We start from the raw sequence: 21,381 nt of genomic DNA on the forward strand, positions 1-21,381 counted from the left end.
TAGCTATCTCCAGCGTGCCGAAGAAGCCCGACAGCTCGCCCGCCTACGGATCAAGAACCAACATAAGACCGACAGCCGACACTACAACCTCCGACGACGCTTCGTCAAGTACCAGCCCGGCGACAGTGTTTGGGTTTGGACCCCGATACGCCGACGATGACTCAGCGAGAAACTATTGCGCCGCTATTTCGGACCCTACAAGGTCATTCGACGTATTGGCGCACTGGACTATGAGGTCATGCCAGACGGAATTTCGCATTCACAGCGGCGCCACGCACGATCTGAAGTGGTCCACGTGGTGCGTCTGAAACCCTTTTACGCACGCTGACGAACTTCCTTATTTTGTTGTTTTCTTTGCTACGGGTGTTTTCTTTATTACTTTCGTTTGTATGCAGCATCGGGTCGATGCTTTTTAAGAGGGGGGTATTAACACGTGTACTTATCTGTATCGGGCAACCACGTTTCGCCGCCTAACAAATGTTCTCGCACAGCGTGGGACGCGCCTGCATGTATCCGAAGTTTCTGGAAAGTTATCGATGCTTCTATCCGCTGTCTGTTGTCGCCGAACATTATGTTATCTGATTTCATCGCGTGACGCGAATGGTGTAGAACTTTGTGGAAGGCACGCGGGTCCGAACGATTGGTCTGGAACATTCGACGACTGCTCTATAAAAGCCGACGCGCTTGACCCGCTGATCAGATTTTCGACGATCGCCGACTGTGTTCGCCGCTATCGTTGTGCTATAAGTGTAGCCTGTTTTGTGGGCACAGGTTCGCCCAATAAAATTTAGTTTTGTCGGTCACAGTGTTGCTACCCGGCCACGGCGGCCGCATTTCGATGGGGGCGAAATGCGAAAACACCCGTGTACTTAGATTTAGGTGCACGTTAAAGAACCCCAGGTGGTCAAAATTTCGGGAGTCCTCCACTACGGCGTGCCTCATAATCAGAAAGTGGTTTTGGCACGTTAAACCCCATAATTCATTCATTCATTCATTCACAGTGTTGCTACTGTGTTCTTCAACGTCACCACCACGTGACAATATAATACAAAAGAAGGCTGTTAGAGCGATAATGAATGTTTCATATCTGACTCATTCCGAGCCACTGTTCAGGGAATTGAAATCATTGCCACAGCATAGAGAAAGAAATTCAACAAGAGGGGACACTCTTCAAAAACTGGCAACAGGAAACACGTCACGCCTAGTTTCAACAAGATCCGTTAGTTGACGCGAGCATCAGAAAAAAAGAATGAAATAAACTTCCAGACAACATTTTATTTTTTTTATTCCTTCCTACTAAAAGTGAAAAAGTTTTGCGTGTAAATGAACTTATACTTTGCAACTTTTTGTTGCGTTGCCTAGCAACAAGCTAGCGGCACGCCAGACGCGAGTGCATACGTCATGCGCCAGACAAGCCGCAGGAGTGAGCGAGGCCGGTCGTACGTGCGAAGCTCGCGTGCTCGGCGACCCGTCTGTTTTGGATATAGCCCATTTTTTGGGCTCCCGGCCTTCTCTATGCTTCTCTTGCGTATCGTCTGCATTTCGACACGGCACCACTGCACTACTGGACTACGGCAAGGTGAGAAATTGTGTTTGACAGTGTGCGGCGCATGTTAAGCACATTTAGGCTTAGTTCGAGTGGCGCAGTTAGCGAAAAACAGCTCCGCCGTCCTGGCGCAGTTAACTTGAGTTAATGCCTCGTCCTGGGAGATGTTTGCGACGCTTTCTATGCGCCCCAACCTTACTGTAACTTATTTCGGTAGTTTTTGGGCACGCTTGCCGCGCCCGGCTTATTGACGCAGTAAGCGAAAACCGGCTCGGCCGTGTGACGCATTTGCGCGTGTGCATGCGTGTACTACGTTGTAGCGCCTAAGACAGACAAGTGTTCGCGCATTCTGTGGCCCCCAATATTGTTGTAAATAACGTCGTTATATTTGGGGTAGTTTAGAAGTACGGTTGCCGCGCCCGGCATATTGATGCAGTTAGCGAAAAGCAGCTCGGCTGTGCCGCAGTTAGTTTCGCGTGTACTGAATCTTACTGGTAGAAGTTCGTGACGCATTCTCTGACCCGAAAAAGTATTGTAATTTATTTGGTAACTTTTTGGGATATCTTGAGGCTTGCTCGCCGCGCCTGGGGTTGTGAAGCTGTTAGCAAAAAAGCAAGCCGGCCATAGTGAGTTAGTTTTGCGTGTACTGAATTTTAGTGGGACAAGTTTGTGACGCATTTCATAGCCCTGTAACAACATATACCTTATTTCGGTACTCACGCTTCTCGAAAACGCGACGAGCGATTGCCGAGAGTGATAACACGGGAGTGTTGCATGCGCCGGCAGGACGCGTAAAAGATAACACGGAGGAGCTCAAGAACATGACATTTATGTATTCTGAGCGACTGAAAACAGGCTTTGCACCCACGAGTCTGACTTGAGTGCGATTAGAAGGCATTCTGCGAGCGTGTAACGTGATCTGGCTGAGCCTGTGTTGTAGCCACCTTTGTGTACTTGGCGTACCATCGTGTCGACTGAGGCCAAGTTGTTTTGGAAACGCGCAGTCACCCGTGTATTTGTGCACTTAAAGTGCAGGAAATAATGCCCGGGAAAGGAGGGCTGCTTGAAAATCGGATGTTCAGATTTTATGGCATTGTTTGGAAGGAGTCTTTGCTGCGAAATGTACGTAAAAGTGAATTTATCTGTAATGCCGCTCATTCACCACTTACGCACGTTTCGCCTCTACACGCAATACTCCTGTTAGGTCAATATACCGAAATGATACATGCTTGTAATTTACTTTCTTTCAGCTGATGGCATCCGGTGGAGCATGGTACGGCAACGACTGCTGCTTACCTGGTGCCACAACTTTGGATGAATGCAGGAGAAGCCCGGAACGAGCATTTATATAGAGCAAAATAAACATTTCATCATCTCAGAAGACGTCTTTCGTTTTCTTTATGAAATTGCACCTGACAGATTCGGCGCAGTGTTGTAAAGGTCAGTTGCAATCATTTCTACTTAATAATGAAACGATTCTACGCCAAGGCCACGCGAGGTTCAGCAGAAGCGAAAAAAAAAAAGAATGCCGCCCCGAGCAGCGGAGCCGGCGCGGCGTGTACCAACTGGTGTTCAAAACGCGCGCGCCCAAAACCGAAACCGGAAGAAGTCGACAACATCCGCTTGCTGTGCTACAGTCAATTCGGCCGCTGGGCTCTATGGGAGTGTCCGCTCTTGTTGAAATTTCTTTCTCTATGGCCACAGCCTGAATTTTATCAACATACTCTAAGAAAGCGCTATCAAACAGAGATTAGAAAAAAAAAAAGAAATTTCCTGAGCGCATATCCTGTCTCAAACAAAGCAGAAATATTCGAGACACTCGCTTTCATAAGATTTGGGACGCTCCACGCAATCGCACAAAATATGTTGGTTAGATGCTGCGTTTCCAACTTGCTTATTCACTGATTATGCATCTATATTTGTCCTCCTGCATTTCATATGCGTTTGCTATTTCTACACATGTCACTTCTATATATTTATTGGCTGTTCGTTTATATATGACTTATTGTAATAATGATATTGCTTTTTCTTCTGCAATTCTGTGTGTATCTTTATTTCCCGCTACAAGCGGGAAATACCCGCCACAACGGCATATAGCCTCTGAGATCCGAAGATATCGCCGGCCAACTAAAATTTCGGAATTCGCGCGCTGCTTAGCGTACGCTACACTTAGCGTATAGCGTACGCTATAAGTTGCGTACGCTAAACTAAAACTGTCTGAAGAGCCATAGAATAAAGCTTAGTAAAAAAATCAAAACATAAACTGATCATTTCTTACGGGCGCGATGCAGATAGACTGAAACAGAGCATACGGATAAAAGACAGTTTTAGCACTGCGCAATGACGATACCTTCGCAGCACGCGAGCGCTTTGCGGAACGTAGCAGCGCTAGTCACGTCAGGGCATTTAGTACTGGGAAATGCCTAGGTACGCAAGCGGGCAAGCGTTGGAGCGCGTTGGCCACGCCCGCCAGTGCGTCGAACCATCGGTCCAACTATACACCCGGTCGATCTCGCCAACGTGACGTGTGCGCGCGTTCACGCTACGTCGAACAATATTGATGCCTTTAAAAGACGCTACATATCATACGGATGCAATACACGAATCATATTGCTATGAAATAGTATTTCCAATGACGAAGAGGCGAGCAGTAAGAAGACGACGACGACGATTGGAGGCTAGCGCGGGCTGTTGCCTCTAGGCCAAGTGCGGCGTAGTACGTTGTAAATATACTTGTATATAGCTTTTCATCTGCGTCTTCTTACGTAACATTTCTGGTGGAGGTGGACGTTCCCTGTACCTCGTCACGGAGCTTCGCAGTGGACGGTACGTCGAGCGAAGCTCCGTACCGTCCACTTTATGGCTCCCGGCGATGACAACTCGACTCCGCCGCCTCCGACACCTGCTGCCACTTCAACGACCTACATCACTCTTCCTGCTCCTCGTGATCCTGGCGTATTCTCGGGCAAAGATAGGGAAGACGTCGAGGACTGGATCAGCCTGTACGAACACGTCAGCCGCAATAACCGGTGGGACCCTACCATCATGCTCGCCAACGTAGTCTTTTACCTCGGTGGCACACCCCGAGTTTGGTTTCGGACGCACAAAGATGAGCTGAACAGTTGGCATTCGCTCAAGCAAAAGCTCCGAGACTTGTTCGGCAACCCCTATGGTCACAAATTTGCCGCGCAGAAGGCGCTTTCCGGCCGTGTGCAGATGTCAACAGTGCCCTATGTCACGTACATTCAGGACGTCTTGGCTCTGTGCCGCAAAGTTGACGCACACATGACTGAGTCAGACAAGGTATTCCACATCCTCAAAGGCATTGTCGATGACGCCTTCAACTTGCTCGTATTCAACAACGTCACGACGGTGGATGCAGTTATAAAAGAGTGCCGCCGCCTGGAACGCGCTAAAAGCCGACGTATCGACCAGCAGTTTGCCCATTTGCCCAACACCCCAGCGACATCTTCCTGTGCCGACGCTCCTCGTCCCAACAACACTGGCGATATTACCAGGATCGTCCGGCGTGAGATGGAGGCCGCCTATCCGGCTGCGTTTGACTCCAACCCCACCAACGCACCTGCAGTCACGGTTTCCCTGATCCAGGCAGTTGTGCGCCAGAAGTTCTAAAACATGGGTCTTCACACCATCTGCTCAGCCCATCGCCCTGATACCCACCCGGCTTCTTCGATTCCGCCCCATCCCGCATCTTCTTACCCACCACGTTTCCGCAACTCATCTGAATGGCACACTGCTGACGACAAGCCCATTTGTTTTCACTGCCGTCTAATCGGACACATTTCTCGGCACTGTCGCGGTCGCTCGACTTCCCCGACCCGGTCTGCTTATACTGCCTACTCTCGCCCCTCAGGTGGCCCTTCTCGTCCCTATGCCGCACGCTCCGATAATGCCGCCACGGATTCTCCTGCGCCGAACCACCCCTATTATCGTTCACATTCGCCCCAACGACGACAATCTCGCTATCCCCAGCCCCGTCGCTCCTTTTCTTTCGCCGACTCCCTTCGGACGCCGCTGCCAGCAGGAAAACTAGATGATGCAGCGCCTCGAGGTGACGCTGCATTGCTCCCTACGCCACCAAATCCTCCACTGACATTGCCCACTCATCTGAACCTTCTTGACGTGCAAGTCGACGGTGTTCCTGTATCTGCTCTCATAGACACTGGGGCGCATTTGTCGGTAATGAGCGCTCACCTTCGTAACCGCCTGAAGAAAATAATCACGCCCTCCACGACGCCTGTTGTCCGTGTCGGCGATCGCGGAACAGCCCCCGTAATTGGTATGTGTGCCGCCCGTGTCTCCTTCGCCGATCGCTCCACAATCGTGCTATCCACCGTCATCGCCCACTGTCCCCACGACATCATCCTCGGCTTAGACTTCCTCTCCACACTTTCTGCTCTCATCGATTGTTCCGCCAGTACTCTCCACCTCGACCTGCCTATTCTGGCTCCCGCTGAACCACACCCCAGTCGCCTCAGTTCCGTTGACTTCGTTCGCTTGCCACCTTCGGCACTGACTTACGTTGACTTAGTGTCATCCCCATCAGTGCCCGATGGTCACTACATTGCGGCTCCTATGCAAGACGTCCTACTTACACACGGGATCACGGTACCTCATACCGTTTTATCTATTACGGCGCATTGCGTCTGCCTGCCAGTGGTCAATTTTGGCTTGACGACACAAGTGCTGCCACGCGGGATGTCTCTGGCCCAGCTTTGCTCATTCGAGGATCACTCAATAGCATCTATTGCAGTAGACGACAATTCAGCTGATCCTCCTCTACTATCGCAGTCGGCAACTTGTACCATCGCCGACTTACAGAAATGATTGCGCCCGACATACCGTCCGAGAACGCTCGTGAGCTCCACCACGTTCTGTTTTCCTACCACGATATTTTTCACTTTATCGATCGTCCTTTGGCCCAAACTACAGCTGTTAAACATCGCATTAATACCGGCGATGCCCCTCCTATTCATCGCCGCCCGTATCGACTGTCACTGGCTGAGCGCCAAGTTATTCGCGCAGAAGTTCGCAAAATGCTTGCCAAGAACATCATAGAACCGTCATGTAGTCCATGGGCGTCACCTGTTGTACTGGTCAAAAAGAAGGATGGCTCATGGCGCTTTTGCGTGGATTATCGGCACCTTAACAGGGTTACCAAAGAGGACGCGTATCCCCTACCTCGGATTTATGACGCCCTTGAATGCCTCCACGGTGCTCGCCACTTCTCTATTGACCTTCGCTTCGGCTACTGGCAGATTGCCGTGGACAATCTCGACCGCGAGAAGACTGCTTTTGTAATACCCGACGGTCTTTATCAATTCAAAGTGATGCCGTTCGGTCTATGTAACGCTCCTGCCACTTTTGAACGCATGATGGACTCCCTTCCTCACTGTTTCAAATGGTCCACGTGCCTGTGCTACTTGGACGACGTTATAGTATTCTACCCAACTTTCGCTACGCACCTAGAGCGCCTCTCAGCAGTCCTGGACGTTTTTCGTCGAGCCGGTCTGCAACTGAACACATCGAAGTGCCAATTCGGCAGTCGCCAGATTACCGTCCTTGGACACCTCATTGACGCGAACGGAGTGCAACCGGACCCAGGCAAGATCCATGCTGTTACGCAATTCCCTGTTCCGAAGTGTGTCAAGGATGTGCGCAGCTTTATCGGCTTTTGTTCATACTTCCGCCGTTTCGTGAAAAATTTCGCGGCCATAGCACGACCACTAACCGAACTTTTGAAAAAAGACATCGCTTTCCAGTGGGGCGAAGACGAGGCCTCTGCATTCTGGCATGTAATCGACCTTCTCACCACGCCTCCCGTTCTGGCCCATTTCGATCCTTCTGCGCCTACCAAAGTCCGTACTGATGCCAGCGGTCACGGAATTGGCGCAGTACTGGCACAACGCCAGCGCGGCAATGACTGTGTTATCGCTTACGCCAGCAGGCTCCTCTCACCCGCGGAGATATTCCGTCAACTATTCCGTCCCTGAGCGTGAGTGTCTGGCCCTAGTTTGGGCGGTTGCGAAGTTCCGCCTATACTTATATGGCCGACTCTTTTCCGTTGTCACAGACCATCGCGCGCTTTGCTGGTTATGCTCACTGAAAGATCCTACAGGAAGACTTGGTCGCTGGGCTCACGCCTCCAAGAATATTCGTATACTGTCACCTACAAATCTGGCCGACTACACAAGGACGCTGACTGCCTGTCTCGTTACCCGGTAGATGAGCCTGACGACGCCGACAGTAGCCGGCAGTAGTACCGCCAGCGGTATTTTCTCTGTGTCTGCCTTCGCTAACACCACCGATGAGCAGTACCGAGACCTATCGCTAAGAGCATTCATCGAGCGTCTGCGCTCTACACCTACCGACGCATCCGTTCGCCGATATGTCCTCCAGGGCGGCATTCTGTACCGAAGGAACTTCCTCCCTGACGGATCTGATCTTCTTCTTGTCGTGCCAAAACATCTACGACAGACAGTGCTCTTTGAGATGCATGACGCACCCACTGCAGGACATCTTCGGGTAACCCGCACGTACGACCACGTCCGCCGCCGCTTCTAGTGACCTGGTCTCGCTCGCTCCGTCCTACGCTATGTTGCTGCCTGTGATACCTGCCAGCGTCGGAAAACACCTCAGGTGCTACCTTCCGGTCATCTCCAGCCGATCACCGTCCCCGTGGAACCGTTCTTTCGTGTTGGATTACATCTCCTCGTTCCCTCTGGGAACAAATGGGTAGCCGTGGCAACTGATTATGCCACCCGATACGCTATCACGCGGGCTCTCCCTACCAGTTGCGCCACTGACGTCGCGGACTTTATCTTGCGTGACATTATCGTACTTCATGGCGCCCCGCGACAGCTCCTTACTGACCGTGGTCATAACTTCCTCTCGAAAGTTATCGCCGACATTGTGCGTTCCTGCTCCACTCAACACAAGCTGACTACCTTGTACCATCCTCCAACTAACGGCCTGACAAAGCGGTTAAACCGTACTCTTGCCGATATGCTGTCCAAGTACGTTTCAAAGGACCACCAAGGCTGGGACGTTGCCCTTCCTTACGTCACCTTTGCTTATAATTCTTTCCGGCACGACACCGCTGGATTTTCTCCATTTTATCTACTCTACGGTCGCGAACCGACCTTGCCCCTTGACGCGGCACTTCCTCCTGCTGCGATCTCAACAAGCGAGTATGCGCGCGGCGCCATCGCCCTCGCCGACCATGCACGCCAGCTTGCCCGTGCTCGACTGACGGACTCGCAAACGACGCAGCAGCGTCAGTACAACGCCCGCCACCGTGATGTACAGTTTTCGCCTGGTGCGCTCGTGCTCCTGTGGTCGCCCTCTCGTCACGTCGGACTTTCAGAAAAGCTCCTTTCGCGATACACAGGACCCTACCGCGTGCTGCGGCAGGTGACGCTTGTGACGTACGAAATTGCTCCTGTGAGCTCAACCTCGTCCTCTACTCTGGCCTCTAGTAATGTCGTGCACGTCAGTAGGCTCAAGACCTACTACACTGCTTCCCAGTCCGACCTTTAGTCGCTTCGGGACGGCGCTTTTGCCGCCGGGGGTAGTGCTATGGAACAGTGTTTACAATGACGAAGACGCGAGCAGTGAGAAGACGACGATGACGATTAGAGGCTAGCGCGGGCTGTTGCCTCTCGGCCAAGTGCGGCTTATTCCGTTGTAAATATACACGTATATAGCTTTTTGTCTGCGTCTTCCTGCGTAACAATATATATAAAGTTCCACATGCAAAGGTTGTGGGATCTTTCCCCACCTGTGGCAAGTTGTGTTTTCATCCACTTTCATTTCCATTATTTTATCGTTTCTTTATTTCATTCATTCAGCACAAGTAATTTCCCTTATGTTGTCCTTGGTGTCAGTGTTTGTTGGCGTCTTATGATATAGATAAGTAGAACAAATTCTTTGGGTGCTACCTTTCAAACGTAAAGAACTTGAGTGATGCTTCACGGTAACGAGGAGTATTTGTTGCCCAGCCTTTCTCACAGTCCCGTGCGCCGATTGAGGACACAGTGCCACTTTCTCGCTTTCTACCACGCTCCGTGACTGCATTGGTGCCACGCGTGGACACGAACGACCTCGCCTCGAAGTATGGTAACACGGTGTTCCAGCAGTGCAAGAATCTGCTGGCCACTATTCGAAAGCCTTGAGATCAGGAAGGTGCTCACCACCTTGGTACTGCCGAGGACACCAAACGGACGACGAGCGTGCCGCAAAAGACGATTCCTCGATCGCTTCAAAACAGAGGCATTTCAGCTCTACCGGCTACTACTACGACTACCGGCGGACAAGGAACGCACTCTACATCGACCACGAGTGCCAGTGGCAAAGTGCTTGCAGATGATCGTGTGCACCCCGAGGGGTGGCCTTCGTTGCCAGTCACTTGAGGTGCCTTGTCCTGCGGGGTGGCGAACGGTCCCGGAGTTCTTGGCTCGATCACTCGGTGAATGGTGGCCCGATGCTGCTGCGTCATCCTTGCCCTCCGCGCGACGCCCTGACCAACATGCTCGTCGTGCCCGGAGCCGTGGGACGACACGGGGAGCAAAGGCCGCGGAGATGAGCCCACCCACGCCGAGCCGCACGGCGTGCACGCCCCGAGACTGACTGGCCAACCACGTGCGGCCTGCAACTTGTGCTTCCCGGAGCTGATGAAGTTGCGGACAACAGTTGACAAGAGTGTGTAATTTCAGATGAATGCGTCTGACTTGAATAAATATTTCAGACGTGGCACCGAAGGGCCTTCAGGTAAAACAGAAGCCAGCAATGGACACAACTGATGACAAGGAAAGAGAGCAGCGGAGTAATGCACTTCGGATATTGGACTGCGTAGAGCCTCGCAACTTAAGCGTTGGGAGCAGCTGCAATTAAGTCAGTAATATCTCACGGGATCAGTAGCGCTGGAACTGGTAAAATACGAGGGCAAGAAAAATGTTAACATCCAAAAACAACAAAGGAAGAAACGCGAGCGTGAGGATATCCCAACAGCCATCAGCAGCAATTTTGAATGCCTTAATCTTGAATCCAAACTGGCCAATTATCCTGGAGCAACTAGCAAAAAATAACACCACACTATGGGCAATGCCTCAACATAAACTTGTGGAGTAGCCGATTGTCCACCGAATAACTATAAATGTTCTTTCGAATGATCTAACTACTTGTGCAGTGTCTGGAACGATGAATGAGTTACTGAACAACTAACGCCTAAAGGAATACTTCTATGATCGCACAACTATAGAGAGGAGTCGTGATCAGCTGCCTGGACTATTCAATAAATCACGTACAATTGGTGTGCAACGCGACAAATACTTGAACATGTACGTGTACACCGTTCAAAAATAGACTATAAAGAAGTACGATAGGCATCGTCTCGTTCGCAGTAACCTATCAAAAGAGAAAGAGCTATCGTTGCAATGACTGAGGAACGACCAAACAATTGTCATTAAGCCGGCGGACAAGGGTGGTGGTACTTGACCGGAAAGATTATGTAGGTTTCCGTCAATTGTGCTGCTCCAATTTTTTCGCAGAGGTCCCGAGCCATCCTAGAGGGAAATTCGAGAGGGAAAGAAAGGCTGTTCTCCCCAATTTGCTCAAGGCAGCGAAGATAACCGATGCGACATTCAAAGGCTGAATACCAGGAAACTCCGACCCCGGCTGTTTCTATTTACTACGAAAAATTCTCAAAATAAACAATCCCGGCCGGCCTACCGCTTCCAGCACTGGAGCAGTGACTGAGACAATATTCAGCTTTATTGACATTGTCATCAACGACATTCCATTTTCACTTCCCTCTTACATGACAGCCACAAAACCGTTCCTTCAGGATGTACCAAACCTGACGGCACCAGCAGTGCGTTCCTTAGTGTGGATGCCGCATCTTTGGGCACCAACATACCCCACACCCAGGGTATAGCTTATATACTGTCAGGGTACGCTGAATCCAGCCAACCCAGCCATTTAGAGAAAGATACAACTCAAACTCCTTTAATTTATTACTTAAATATAATCACTTAGAGTTCGACAACTGACCACGAGGCCGCAGGATCGAATCCCGGGCATGGCGGCCGCATTTTGATGGGGGCGACATGTGAAGACACCCGTGAACTTAGATTCATGTGCTAGTTAAAGAGCCCCAGGTGGTTCAAATTTCCGGACTCCTGCACTACGGCGTGCCTCATAATCTGATCGTGGTTTTGGCACGTAACCCCGCCCCCCCCCCCCATATTTTCTTTGAGTACGACAACAAGCATTATCTGCACATCAACGCAACCGACATGGCGCCAAATATGCTAATATCTTTATGGCGTCGTTAGAAATTCTCTTCTTAAGAAATTCGGCCACATAACCAACATTCTACAAGCGATTCCTGAATGTTATATTCTTTATGCGGGCCGGCAGTGAACAAAGTCTCTTGCACTTCATTTCTAATTTCAGTTCTTTGTGCCCGCCAATTTTCTTCACGCACAGTTCCTCCCAAGGCAGTATTGACTTCCTCAGCGTCACTTTCTCAGGACGAACTGGTTGGATACTTGGTCATACATGCCTGTTGGGTCACAACGCACAATATATCGACAGAGACTGGCAGAGTAAAGACACCACGAAGCGCCGACTACAACTGGTTTATTACCACGCGAGTTGCTTGTAAATATACAATTCGACGCGTACGCGCGCGCACAAAGGAGTCCAAGACGATACGTGAAGGCCCTCCTCGATAGCAATGAAAAATCTCTTGCGAATGAAAGCCACGTCACATACAAAACAAAAAGAGAAGCAAGACTGCACTACAAACATACTCCGCAGACCGAGTCACCACTTGGACCGTCAAACTTGCAACAACCGTGTTTGGGTCACTATGCCTAAAAACAGGCGCTCCTTATCACTTAACAACGCAGACGGCATGCTGACACAATTTGCTTTAAGCTTTGATATCGCGCCTGCTTCAAATATTTTCCTCTTGGTCATCTCGGCGCGCCTGCGCCGAACTGAGGTCTCCTCAAAGAAGGGCTCCTTACGTCGTGTGGGGTGCAGGCAATGTACATCTAGAGGCAGTAGTAACCTTATTGCTGTGATCCCTGAGCGTTTCATTTAAGCATCTGCCAGTTTGGTCGATGTAGGTTTAGTCACAGGGCTAGGAAATTGAGTAGAGCACCTTTTCTGTGCATGGAACAAACTGCCGCTGGTACCTAATTGTGCAGCTTCTATTCTGACTGTCGCAAGAGTTGACCTTCCTACAGAGTTTAGATAACTTTTCTGGCGCCGAAAAGATCACTTCCACTCCTGGGCGTTTTCCCAGTTTCCTGAGGTTGTGAGAGATAGCATGCAGGTAGGGAATCACTGATACATTTTTCCTGTGATCTGAGCCAACCGCGTTTATTTTGGGAGCTAGCTTTTTGAGATTTCTTATCATGCCTTCAGCCACGCAAAGCTAAAACGTGCAGGGATAGCGCGAACCCTTAAGTCGAGATACGTGGTCATAGAAAGCGAGTCAACTGAAAGGCACAACAATAACGACACTACTGCCTCTAGATATACATTGCCGGGACCTCAGTGCTGCGCAGGTGCGCCGAGAAGACCACGAGGGAAATAGTTGAAGCAGGCGAGATATGAAAGCTTAAAGAAAATTGCACAAAACATGCCGTCGGTGTTGTTAAGTGATGAGGAGCGCCTCTCTTTAGGCGTAGTGACCCAATAACGGTTGTTTCAAGGCTGCCGATTCACCCGGCGACTCGGTCTGCAGAGCACATTCGTAGTGTAGTCTTGCTTTTGTTTTTGTTTTGCATGTGACGTGGCTTTCATCCGCACAAGATTTTTTGCTGCTATCGAAGAGGTGCTTCCCGTATCATCTTTCTTGGCTTTGTTGTTTGTGCGCGCACGCACGCGTCCAATAGTGTATCGACAAGCGCTTCGCATGGCCGTAAACCAGTTGCAGTCAGGGCTTGGTGGTCTCTTTACTCTGTCCGTCCCTATCGATTTATTGTGCATTGTGATCCAATAGAGACGTCACTTTTACACTGATTGGAGGTCACATTTGCCCGTCCCTGTACAAAAACGCCAACAGATCATCAGCAGCACCTGCACTTCTATAGTAGCAACCCCGACCAGTGCAAAACAAGCATCCTCTATTCGCACGCTCACAGAAACAGAAGAATCTCTCCTGAATCTGCAGAATTTGAGAGACACGCCTAGGAAATGAAATCCGCTCTTGTATGTCAAGACTATCCTCCACAAGTAGTATAAAATTCAATAGAACGCGCCTGCAGCATAGATCGAGCTCGTAAATGGAGAAAAATGATAAACAAAACGAATATCCAATGGGATCCGAACTTAGTCCTCACATACACTACCGGTTATCCACGGGTCAATGCCATTCCGGGCTGCCACTTTAACGTCAACTAGAGCAGCCGACTCACGACGATCTTCTAGCGGCCACCTGATGTAGTATACAGAAGGAACACAAATTTGAGGGATTCGTTGATCAGGGCGAGAACACAGAAGGCCAATGTGCCCAAGTATTATCTGTCGTGTGGAAAGCCACGATGCAAGGTTTGTCGTCCCATAACAACAACAGTAATAGATGAAGAATAGAATTCGGCCTTTGTACATAAAAACAGCAAAAATCGCGATTGTAACGTCGTGTACAAAATTGAATGCGAAGTGTGTAAGCAGGAATATATCGGAGAAACAGGGACTGCTTTTCTCTTACGATTCCACAACCGCCACGCACATGTGAAAAGTCTCCCGAATTTGCCCTGCATGCTTGGCTGTCTGGTCACTACTTTGAGCGTCGTGCTCTTGCAATCTGGTTTACAATACACTTGAGCGCGCGAGGGGAGCGAATCTTTTTCATCCATAAATTTGAAAGGTGCGCTAAAGGAATCGGTGAGAGTACGGGGTGGCTGACGCGCCTCCGCCGGCATATACAATGAAAGCGTGCTCTCGGAGGTTTCATCCCGGGTGCGCCCCAGCGGACGAGCGGAAAAACGAATAAAGCCGCAGTTTGTCTCGCCCTGCCACTCGAGTAGACATTCCGAGTGACTTCTTGCCGCTACTAGGAACCTGCGCGCGCTGACGTCAGTTGTACATTAAGCTTTCGAGAACAGCACCGAGACTCCACGAATTAGCATCCTAAAGTTGAGACCAAGGACGGACTCGCTTTGCTACAGCCGTATATATATATATATATATATATATATATATATATATATATATATATATATATATATATATATATATATATATAGTACGCGCGAAGGAGACCGTTTATATATAACCCTTACGGATGAAGGGGACCGTTTACTTTAGGTCGCGAAGGTGAGCGCAAGAGCGGCCAGCTGGTTGATCAACTGAGCGTCGTCCTCTTCTTCCTTCCCCCACTCGGGACCGCACGCACGTTCACCGGTCTTCGTTTTCTTCATGCGTAACATTATATATATATATATATATATATATATATATATATATATATATATATATATATATATATATATATATATATATATATATATATATATATATACGTACTCTCCTGTAAGCTTGTGGGCAGCCTTTAATTGGTTCCACCAAACGTTGAGCACGTCACACTTGCCACATAGTCGTATGTAATATGTTTTTAGCAATGCAGTTTCATGACAAACTGTCATGAAGTGCTCAGTGTGTCTGGGCTACACATGTCCATAGTCCGCAATGTAGAGACATCTCGCTTTGGCGTCTTTATGGAAATAAATTGCGCTGTTTTTCGCGATCAGTAGCGCAGCTCTTATTACCCAATTACACATTACGACAAACAAATCCAAGTACTAGGTACAATGATCTTCCAACAAGTACAACTCCTTTCGTTGTTCAATTTGTTCAATTTTTTCCTCTTAATAACCTCACAAGTGAAAGTAGCAGATTTCTCTATCTCTAGAAAAAGGTCAATAAATAATAAAGCAGATAAATTGGTGTGACTTCGCTGGTGCAAGTTTCCATAGCAGACGACGAGGTCAACAGACGACCACAGCAGATATCACGAGGATTGCGGTGGTTGACCAGGGTATCTGTGGACTCAGGCTGCTGTTGAACTTGAGCAAAATGACGTCACTCACTTCTTCCCCTGCGCTTTCTCTGATGTTCACTGCATCTTTCCTAGTCTTCCATAAGGCAACGTTGCCACTACTTGGAAAACCGTCCAAGGTAATTTCTTACGCGTGAACCGAGCCAAGTGTGACTACGAGGCTCACACCTGTGCCGCCACGTGAGTACTACAGCTGCGTATTCACTTGGTGTGGTTTTGAAAAATACGGCAACGACCGATCGCGTTGATTCCCTTAATAGTTAATAAGTTTAATGAGTGTGATTATCCGTTCCTTTGAATGTTGGCTGTCTGCGGCAAGAGCTCGCTCTTCTGCGACGCACCTGGTAGGGAGCTGTAGTTTCGTTTGATTTTATGGGAGGCATTGTATTCTTGTTTTAAGCCGAGTGTTCGACCGACAGCCTCGCCTTTCTTGTTCTCGCTGTGTGTTTGATCCCTAAGCGTAGATGACAAACATCGTACAAGAATTTTCCTCTGTAAACCAGCTTCGTCGAGCATTGCGAATTAAGCGAACCACCTCAACGCTATGGCAGTAATGTCTTGGCCGAATACCGAAAATATTTCTCGCGTGGTCGCTTAAAATAGTATTCGTGTTGCGCAAGCTGAAAGAAGGTACAGTACCTCATACATGCTCATTCCTTCAACGAATTGCAACTCTCAATTATACAACTTGGCTTTGCCCATTTTCCAGCAAATTTATGCTCTCGTGCAAGCGCTAGGACTCATCACTGACTCTGTTTTTATTAAATTCACAAGCTCTTGCGGCAGCTTGCTGCAACATGCGAGGTAGGGAAGCATTTGACGAATTGTCCAAGTAAAGCAGGTGAGATTTATTACAAGAGCTTTAAAAGAATAGCGGGTTAGGTACACAGCTAACATGGACACACCATTTTCGTGGTTATGATATACTGGACAAGTCTTGCGAATGAATGAAGAAAACGAGTAACAGCCTAAAAAACATCACGTGACTGAGGCAGACGAAGCGCAGCCACGTTCCGTTGTTTGGGCTGTTACTACTATTACGGCTATTGAAATTAAATGGGACACATGTGTCCGACCAAAATCTAGCGGACGAGTTTAATAAATATTTCCTTGATCTTGCTTGTGACAGAGACGTGGATAACGACTTAAATGACGTCCCACTGTTGGACAAAACGATATATCTTAAACCTGTGACTGAAGTTGAAGTAATGACAATTTTCACAGAGCTCAAAAATAGTACCTCACGTGATATAGATGGACTACAAATACGGCCCATATAATCAATTCTGGATATTATTTTGCCCTACATCACTCACATCATTAATCTCTGTATTGCAAATGCTGTATTTCCTCATGGAATGCAAGTTGCGCGCTGTTCTGTACTTTTCAAGAAGGGAGATAGGAACCAGTTAGGCAATTACCGCCCAATATCCATACTTCCAATATTCTCAAAGGCATTAGAAAAAGCTCTTCACAAACAGTTTACAGAATTTGAATCCAAACATAATATACTCACCAAATCACAATATGGGTTTAGAAAGCACCTTTCAACAGAATTCGCACTCTTAGAACAGAAGGAATATATACTAAAACAATTTGAACATAACAGTATAGTCTTGGGTATTTTCATTGATTTTACAAAAGCGTTTGACCTTATAAATCATGAATTAATTCTCCGGAAGCTTGAACGATACGGTTATCGCGGGCATGCAGCATCCATAGTCAAATCGTATCTGGAACATCGCCGACAAGCTGTAAGTGTAAATGGCTTCATCTCACAAACTCTCCCTGTCCGCTGCAGTGTTCCGCAAGGAAGTATACTCGGTCCATTTCTCTTCAATCTTTATATCAATGACATCGTCAACGTATTTCCCCTCGCAAAATTTATCATACACGCAGGTGATACGAGCATATTCTTATCCGGCGAAAATGCCAATGATCTAATAGATTCAGCAAACTGCATGCTCAAACACCTAGACAAATGGAGACAAAAAAATGCACTGCAAATTAATGTGAGCAAAACAAAAGCAGTTGTTTTTCGGGCCAAGAATAAACAAGTTACTCTGACAAAAGAAATATACGTTAGATCTTGTCCTCTAGAAATAGTACCCCAGTTTAAAACTCTGGGCGTTGTGTTTAACCAGCAGATGTCCTGGGACGATCATGTGGCCCACATTACTTCCAAATTATCACAAATAATTGGTCTGCTCTATCGCAACCGTGAAATCTTACCCTCTTGTGTTATGATGTTAGTTTATTACTCTTTATTTTATTCTCGCCTTAACTATTGTAGCCTTATCTGGGGAACTACAACACAGGCAAACCTGAACAAATTACTTGTATTACAAAAAAATGCAAAGCGGATTGTTAAGAAATTACCGAGGTTGCATCATACAAGAGAAATATTTTTAGAACACAAAATAGTTCCAGTAACAAAAATCTACGACTATCGCCTCAGCCGAACACTTAAACAAGAACATTTAAACAAAACATCTTTTATTCAAGCTCTTTCAGGCCTGAGAAGGCGTGAACAAAGCTACAACACAAGAAATAAGGATATGTGGGAAATTAAAACATTTCGAACAACATATGGGCTACAAACGTTAGAACACCGGCTTCCACAACTTCTTAATGACCTATTGAGACAGGATATAACACTTCAATATGCCACATTTCGGACACTCTTGGCTTACTTTCTTTCCTAAACTTTTTCTTGTTATTTCTTTATGCAACTAAAGCCAAATCGCTTTACAGAAGTATGGTGTTACTCGGTGTTATTCCTGTTTTTTCTGTTAAAGTGCCTTTGCCATGTCATTGCATTGCGTAAACCATTAAAAGCCTTCATTTTTTTTTTGCCATGTGTGTATGACTCAATTCTCTTTTTTTTTAAGCTATGTACCAGATGCAGCCTTTATCTAATATGTTTATATATTGCTCTGTAGTGTAATGTGACCGCCGTGGGCAGTGCTTCTTTTTGTGTATCTTCTTTTTTCTGACTTTGTATGCTACTGCCAAATAAAGGGGGCCGTTGCTCTGTCAAGCTGTTGAAAGACAGCTTTTACTTCGGTCCCCCTGCATCATCATGTATGACGTGATGGTCGAAAATAAACTTACTTACTCGTTCTCTTCAGACGTGTACAGACCGGCACAAGTAGTACGTTTTTGCAGCTTTTGTCTGTGAGATCTAGAAGCAGGCGACGCGCCTTCCGCCTGAACGACGACACATTCAGCTGTGGCCCAAAGGCTGTGTAGTTGTTGACTGGATTTTCGGCTGCTCTGGGCATTTTGGGATGTGCGTGAACATTCTCACCTACAAAAGATTTCTGTGCCCACTCTATGTGCTAAAAATTAAAGCAAGACTCTCAATTATCCTGCGTTTCCTTCGGATACAATCCTGTCGAGGCGCTCAGCTAGACTAGTCGAAATCATTGTTTTCTGGTGGCCTTGCGTGGCCCACCAATGATTTGTAAGTAGAATTGTTTAATGGCAATACCTACTAATTAAGTGCCTGGGAAGAACCGAACGGACAGACACCTAATCGATCGTGACGCTTGCTGGTTCAAAACGCAAAAAATGAACTTGTAACGATAAATGAGCGAGAAATTATCATGTACTACAATATTTACGTTCTACGCATGTTTACAAACTATTCTTTACTATGTTTTCACATCATCAAACCTGAATAAAGTGTGCTTGATGATTTGCTGATGCAACAGGTTTTAATCACTAATACGAAGGATAGAGGAACCGCGGCAATGCATTTTCCCTGTATTCGGTACCAATAAAGGAAGCACAGCGACTGCTCATGTTCACGGGCACCAAGTAAGAGAAACATTCGGCTCGCCCTGCTTTCCCTAAGGAAGCCTTCCAAACCTGCGGGTCCTGGCTGTCGTCGGCGAGCCGGTGCAGCTCGTGCAGCCTGTTGGTGACGCGGTGCTCCAGGGCGAGCGCCGCCTGCAGGGCGTCCAGGACGCTCATCCAGGTGGCCGTGGCCGGCATCTGCGAAGTGCACGGCTCAGAAGAGGAGGCGCGGCCACTGAGGCGCGCATACTCACGTCCACGTTCACGGCGGACACGGTGCCTCCGCGCAGGTTCACGTAGTCGATGAGCTTCTGCGCGTGTTCGCGCTCCTCGCTCGACTGGTCGCGAAAGAAGCGCGCGAACCCGTTGCGGGCCACCTTGTTGTTGGCCAGATGTGCGGCCTGCGTGGGGAGCCACATGGAGAGCAGTTGGTCAATACGAGCAGTTGGTCAAGCAAGCTCTCGTGACAGCATGCTGGAAAGAGTTCAGAGAATCCTTCAGCAGTTATAAGCAGTGTTTCCAGCAGTGGCTTTCACCGTATAATATGATGGGCATAAACCTTCCGTCATCAAAAAACACGCTTTGTCTGCAACGCACCAGACTTAAACGTCGACGGCGCACTCGTTATGGGAACGTGAGCAAACCAGGATAGATTGAAAATTTTGGTGAGGTACGTTTAAAGAATTATATCACCACTGTTTCACACAATTTGACTTTCCTCTACCAAGGGTCACACCAACCACAGTATTGAGCAAATGATTCACTTAGACATTCACAACTGTCGAGCGAATTGCATGGAATCGACAGTCGTTAGCATTATCGGCCATTCAGAGGAAGCGTTAGCTCGTGTGCTCCTATCTGACTACATGTAAAGGAACTCGTTTTTCTCTGCAACCAAGGTACCGAATTTGGCGAGGTTTGTTGCATTTAAAAGGAAAGGTTAGAATCTAGTGACCGTTCGTTTCGATTTTTCGATTTAGATTGTCAGATGTTTCATTAAAAAATGGAAGAAATCGCGAATTTTCAGAAAACGAAACTATCACATTTACAACCCCCTAACTCAGCAATGAAAAGTAATATCACTGTTTTGTGAATCGCATCTAATAGTACTTCTAAAGCGGACAAAAGGGATATGTTACACACGAGTCTAAAAAAGTTGCTAATATTAAAATGCAGGTTTTGCAGAACCTTGTACACAACGAAACCAATTCACGTAAGGCAAATTGACATGTAGAAGTCGTCCACTTTGAATGATCTAATGGACGCCATTTACAGAACCGCAATATCTGCTCTTGATGCAGAGTTATGAAACTGTAAATTCTGTTTTTATTTTTTTTTAACTTTCGAATTTTCGAAAATTGTTTTAAGAAAATTCAGGCCCTAAATCGAAATTATGCTTCCAACAGTCACTAGAATTTAACGTTCTCTCCCAAATGCAACATACTTCAATAAAATCGGTGCAGGGGTTAACTCAGAAAAGCGTTTCCGCGTTTTACATCTATTTGAATAGGCCGTGCAGGAGTTTCGTCCGAGTGAAAGCTTCCTCTTAAGGTTACATCTTAATAAAACCAAGAGCATGCTTCTTTGCACTATTTGTTCGAGATAGAGCGGCAAAGAGCGATCCCCCGTTGGATTCGCGCATGAATATGGATGGATGGATGGAATAACTTTAATGAAAGGTCCTGCGAGCTACGGGGCGCAAGGTCCCATAGAGCGGGCTACTCCCACGTTGGGACCGGGAGTTGTAACTCCCTGGCCGCATCGTGGGCTCGCTGGACAGCCCAGAGCTGCTCCGCCTGGTCCGTGCTGCGTAATGCTTCTTGTAGCCTGGCGGAGTCTTGATCCTTGTTTGCGTGGGTCCGATCACACGGCCAGAGCAAGTGATGTACGTCTAGCGTGCTATGGCAATTTTCGCAAAATGATGTTTTGTATAGGTCAG

The 21,381-nt window shown here is 47.8% G+C and overlaps 1 protein-coding gene across 1 annotated transcript in view; it reads right to left on the reverse strand.

The window, feature by feature from the left end:
- The window catches only part of LOC126546089 (soma ferritin), a 170,871-nt gene that overhangs the window by 66,766 nt on the left and 82,724 nt on the right, over positions 1-21,381 (reverse strand). The window contains exons 3-4 of the mRNA XM_050194175.3: positions 19,697-19,843; positions 19,515-19,640 (exon numbers count right to left, since the gene is read on the reverse strand). Coding sequence (XP_050050132.1) covers positions 19,515-19,640; positions 19,697-19,843 — 273 coding nt within the window. The remainder of the gene's footprint in view (positions 1-19,514; positions 19,641-19,696; positions 19,844-21,381) is intronic.

Source organism: Dermacentor andersoni, chromosome 1 (assembly GCF_023375885.2).
Source record: "Dermacentor andersoni chromosome 1, qqDerAnde1_hic_scaffold, whole genome shotgun sequence".
In the NCBI taxonomy this organism is placed as follows: domain Eukaryota; kingdom Metazoa; phylum Arthropoda; class Arachnida; order Ixodida; family Ixodidae; genus Dermacentor; species Dermacentor andersoni.